The 5,135-nt window shown below is 47.7% G+C and overlaps 1 protein-coding gene across 1 annotated transcript in view; it reads right to left on the bottom strand.

Annotated features, from left to right (window-relative positions):
- The window catches only part of LOC142573915 (lachesin-like), a 141,238-nt gene extending 138,777 nt beyond the window's left edge, over nucleotides 1-2,461 (bottom strand). Inside the window, exon 1 of the mRNA XM_075683119.1 lies at nucleotides 1,985-2,461. Coding sequence (XP_075539234.1) covers nucleotides 1,985-2,066 — 82 coding nt within the window. The 5' untranslated portion in view covers nucleotides 2,067-2,461. The remainder of the gene's footprint in view (nucleotides 1-1,984) is intronic.
- Between the last annotated feature and the right edge of the window lie 2,674 nt (nucleotides 2,462-5,135).

Here is a 5,135-nt window from a genome sequence, read left to right as displayed (position 1 = left end):
TTCAGTAATGACAATTTCAACTGTCGTAGAGGCACTGTGGAATTACAGGTCTTCTGCGTAATTATCGGAATTGTGGGGTGTACTTGTGGCTGTCGTAGACACCACAGGGTAATGGTGGTCTTGCTGCTGTTGTGAAGCCCGACGAATAGCAGCCTTGAGGTGTCGCAACAAGTTTTGAAAATGCGGCTGCAGATATTTGCGCCACCGCCCTACGTGTCACTGTTAATTACATCGCACAAGCAAAACCTCGAAAGTGTGCCGTTTTTTTTATGACTGCAAGGCAGCCTTTCAGAGCCTGCAGTAAGCCTTACGAAGCAAGACCTATGAGCAACAGGTGTTTGACACCAGAGAAGTTCTCCATCAAGCCCTCAAAAACGGACATGCCATCATCTTCTAATGGCTTCCAGGGCACTGTGGCACCGTCGGTGATGACCTTGCTGATGATGCCACTCAGTCAACCCATAAAGAAACCCCGACAGTTCATACAGCCTTGTCAAGGACAGACGCTGCGAGAAGTTTCCGTTTACTTGCTCAAACCAAGACTAAACTTCGTGGAACACCCCGAGTTTCCCGAACTGTCGTCTCCACCTCCTTGACGCTGCACTGAAGCTGCAGATTCCATCGCACTTCTCCCGTCGTGATGCAACATTAATGTACGGCCTCTGGTTAGGGTTGGCTTTTACGAAAGCCTACTCATTCCTTATTGGAATGTCCGACACACCTATGTGTGACTTGTGCAATTGTGAAGCGATGATCGAGTACGTGTTGTGTTTTTGTGATCTTTATGACATCGAACGCGACGGTCTTCGAAATGTTTAGCCGATTAGACAGGAGACCATTTTCAGAGACAAAGATTATTGGAACCATGGTACCACGCGTCGCAGGCTTACAAAGTGACGCAGACGTTGCTATGGTTCATGAAATCAACTAGCATCAGTTACCATTTGTAAACGTGAAGTGATGGACAATCGCATGCGTTCGCACTGAGGGTACCTTCCACCCTCCCTCCCCTTTTCTTAGTTTTATCCCTTAAACCCCTTCCCCCATGTAGATTAGCAAACCGGACGTGTGTATGGTTGACCTCCTTAACGTTCCTTCCTTCTTTTGCTCCTCCTCCGTAATACTTAAATGAAGTTATATAAAGCTGTAAGTGTCAAAACAGTCACGTACTGTTGCTGTACACACCACAATCATTTTGAGCTTCTATTGATGTTGATGCACGCCGACTGTGGTTTGGCTTATACACCTCCATAAACCGAAGGCAGTTCCTATGTTTTGCTTACTGTAATAGATCAGCAGGAATATGCACCTACTTGTGATTTCTAAAGTGACGGGAACCGAAGTATAAATTTTGACACATTCGGTGCCTCGTGGCGCTTTCTTTTTCTTTTTTGTCAGAAGATAGTTGCCCACTTGGAATTTTCCGGAAAGCTCTGTCGCGGAATCGCGCGACAGTCTAGGCTGCGCCAGCACATCATGTTCGAAATCTCGCGAGAAGTTTTTACAGTTAAATCTAATTGGTTTTGTTCGCCCTCATCAAAGCACTATCGAAAAGGGTGCTCGTGGAGAGTTGAAGTTGCAGTCGAATTCACGTAAGATTGCTGTGTACCTTTGTTTAATACACCAGGATCTTGACGTATATTCATTAATCACTGCTTCACCTCACAGTTCAAAACTCTTCCAATTATCATTCACTGCATGCGAAAGTCTACGGGCATGTAAATAGATGTCTCTAACCAGTAAAAATTAGAGCTTTCCTTCATTCACTTAAAGCTGGGTCATTGTTGCCTAAGTATGCGATTCATTACCTAGAAGCAGCTTGAATTCAAAACACTGACGGGTTACGTCGGATAACCATAGCAAGAACATGATGTTGCACCTGAAGCTAAATTATAATCAGCCTTAAAATATTTGCGAGTTACAGCCGAGCTTTATCAGAATAACTGAGCCATCAGTGATAGAGAAAACCACAAGCGCATCTTACCCTGCAGTGTTCCGGCAAAGACGAGCCCGACGACGCAGGTCAAAACTCTGGCACGCCACGGTAAGCGTCTAATCCAGTTCATGGCGACTCTTCTTCACAAGGGTCCGCCTCGTACAGCAGCAGCACAGTCTTCAACCCCAGCTGTGCAAACCCGTGGAACAGAAGCGACGGCGCTCGTTGACCGAGGACGACTCACGTTGCCCCAAGTGCTGCATCACCGCACTGCACGCTCAGTTTACCCGAGTGCAAATATATGCGCGCGCCAAGTGGACAGATCTCAATGCGACTGCGAAAAACAGGTCACGGCCGTCACGCGAGTTATGCGTAGCAGTTCATCGGACTCGTTCATTGTGCGCGCTGTCGCGTCGGGCACAGCGTTCACTTGTCAGTTCGAGCACTCGCGCGCTGTTTCCCCCGAGCGCTTCGAACCGACCGCCGGAGCGAAGCGAAGCAAGCGCGGACACCACGTCGGCTTGAGCGTTGGACGCGCTTTGAGCGCTCGGCGCCCAAAGCGCGCCGGACGTTCGTGCGGGGGCGGGAGGGGGTGCAGGGCCTGCCCTCTCCCTCAGGCTGAGCGCAGCGGCGGGAGGGAGCGCGCATACCACGTGACGCTGTGCGCGTCCGCGAGACCGCGCGCGCGCGCTCTGCTTTTTTTCGAGCGCGAAACACGTGGTTGAGTTGAGGCGATGGGAGTGGAAAGAAGGGGGAGCATGAGCGACGGCTGTTGCTCCCAAAAACATGCTGTTGGGCCATGGCACGTAGTCACGGCGCGGGCGTCAGGCTCTGGAAGGCAACAGGGGTCCTGGGCGGTGGCCCAGAGACGAGGGGACGCACAAAAAACTATTAGGGACACTTGGATCCACTGGCGAAACTGCCCGCGGTGTTGTCTGCCTAAGAGTGTTCAGCGTTCTTTCTTTTGATTTTTGTTCGCTCGACGACCTATAATCAGGCAAATGCATCGTCAACAAAAACGAGACCGTGAGCTTAACAGTAAAATCAGAACAAAAACATCATACAGCACGATAACAACAAAACCATCCGCGAACACTCATTTGACGACAAAATTTTCAAAGAAAAAATAACCTAAATGTCAGGATGTGCGAGAAATTGCCCCGTTCATAGGTCAAAGCAGACCTGACTGTGCAATGTAGTACACACATCATTATAACCACAGGGTCCTGGTATTTATAGTTTCTATGCTTCCTTCCAAGTTTTTTTTTTATTTTATTATCATTACTTGCTTTTTCTGAGTGTGAGTTTTACCAAATTAAATATACTTCACCACAGTTCTTAATATATATTCACGCACTTTATAACCCTACCCAGTGGTTTAGTTTTCATTAGGGCTACTCCCATGTTGGAGCCCGTAAAGTAGTATTCTGCTTCTCATTCTCATTTTCTTTCCTTCTCCCTTCGCTTCATCTTCCTGCCTTCTCATTCAGGAGACATGCTGTCTTCTGAATGAGAAGCCACCAGCCTCCAGGCCAATAACAGCGTGAAATTTCGTAGCTTCTTCTTCTTCTTCTTCCTATTTCCTCCATTTTCTTGTTTTTTAATACTTCGTGAAGTCTGACATTAATTTGAGGGCTGTTAATCAGGAAATTCGCCGAACTTCTTTTCTATCGTCTATGACAGTAGCTAATGAGCTAGATTGGCCATGAGAGGTCGTACGCTCTGGAATGTGTGCTTTTAACATTACATAGACCTCCGGCCTGTCGCAAGGAAGCCTTGAGTTTACAGGACACAACAACCGCGTTGAAGTCTCCATCGCTTGGGAACGCTCTCTCAAGTAGCAGTTTCCGCACTTTGTTCACGGAGAGAACATCTGGACTCAATCGCGACTTGTCTAGATTCGAAAGCAGCTCCAGCTACCGGTACATGAACTGAACCACAAAAGGCGGGCAGAAAACCAAACAGGAAAGCCACCTTCATCGCATCAGTGCGCTGTCGAATGCAGTTCCAAACGTAACATGGAACACAGCTTTGAACAAGTATCAGTCTATAAACATTTGCGCTAGAGGCCAGACGTGATGTGGTAAGTAGTTGCGCAGCTTCTCAGACCTTCTCTGTGGTTTCATTTTAGCTTATCGCGTCTCGCTCCTTCGACTGAGATGTGATTACAAAAGTGATCTGACGGTCCCATGCTATTGGAATTCGTGCCTATTTATAAGCAGACATTACATAAATTGTAATGCCTACTTTTCAAACGCCGAGATGGCGTAACGACCAAGCTCTTGTTCGGAGGTGTGCTTGCAGCTATTTTACCCTTTGTATGTCGAATGCAGCTCCAGGGCGGCTTGCACGTACATTTAATAACGAAAATAATAACGAATTTAAGAACGCGTTTTGTGCGAACTAGGCGTTGTCTATGGAACATTTAAGAACGTGTTCTTAAATTCGTTATTATTTTCGTTATTAAATGTTCGTGCAAGCCGCTCCCGGTCTTCTTCCAATAGCCACGGCAGATGCTCCGAACAATGCTACCTGAAGTTGGACAATGGGCGCCCAGAGACCAACGCCGAAAAATATCTATAACGCTGTCTTATGAGTAAAGACCTCTCCTCAAGCAACTGGGCTCACCTGTTCCCCCTAGAAAAATTTGTCCTTTTTCGGCGGCACAGGGAATTGAATTTCGCACTTCCCGCATATGAGGTGATGTTCTACCACAGGACAATTGCAGCTCAGTGGCTGTAAGAGGCGGGGGGGGGGGGGGCGAGGGGTCAGCTTGTGATGATTTTCGATATCACCACTTACCAAACCATGAAGGCTTTGTTGAACATATAACCTTTCGAAATGGGGCAGCAGCCGCATGCACCAAACGTTTTTGTTCGGGGTGTTCAGCTTGAGCTTCGACACAATTTCGTTTGCGATACAGCGGCCATCAGCCTCGTCATGCTGAATTCGCCGGCTCTCATCACGAAGCTAAGTAGCATTGAGTTTAGTTAGTCTATGTGTGACAGGATAGTAGGCCAGAGCAGGTAATCTTTCCTATCCTGCCGCGGAATAGTCGAGGGCCTTTGAGTGAGACTTGCGAAACCCATGAAAGTTTGCTTTCATGCTTCGCTTCCCTTTTCGCCCTCGGACTTCGCTTCTCCCAATCTGTAGGAACCAATATAATCGCACATTAGTTACTTCGCGTGTTGATAAGCCT

The sequence above is a fragment of the Dermacentor variabilis genome, chromosome 3, assembly GCF_050947875.1.
Source record: "Dermacentor variabilis isolate Ectoservices chromosome 3, ASM5094787v1, whole genome shotgun sequence".
NCBI classification, from domain to species: domain Eukaryota; kingdom Metazoa; phylum Arthropoda; class Arachnida; order Ixodida; family Ixodidae; genus Dermacentor; species Dermacentor variabilis.
Note: the sequence above shows the minus strand (reverse complement) of the source record. Positions and strands in the feature narration are given on the sequence as shown.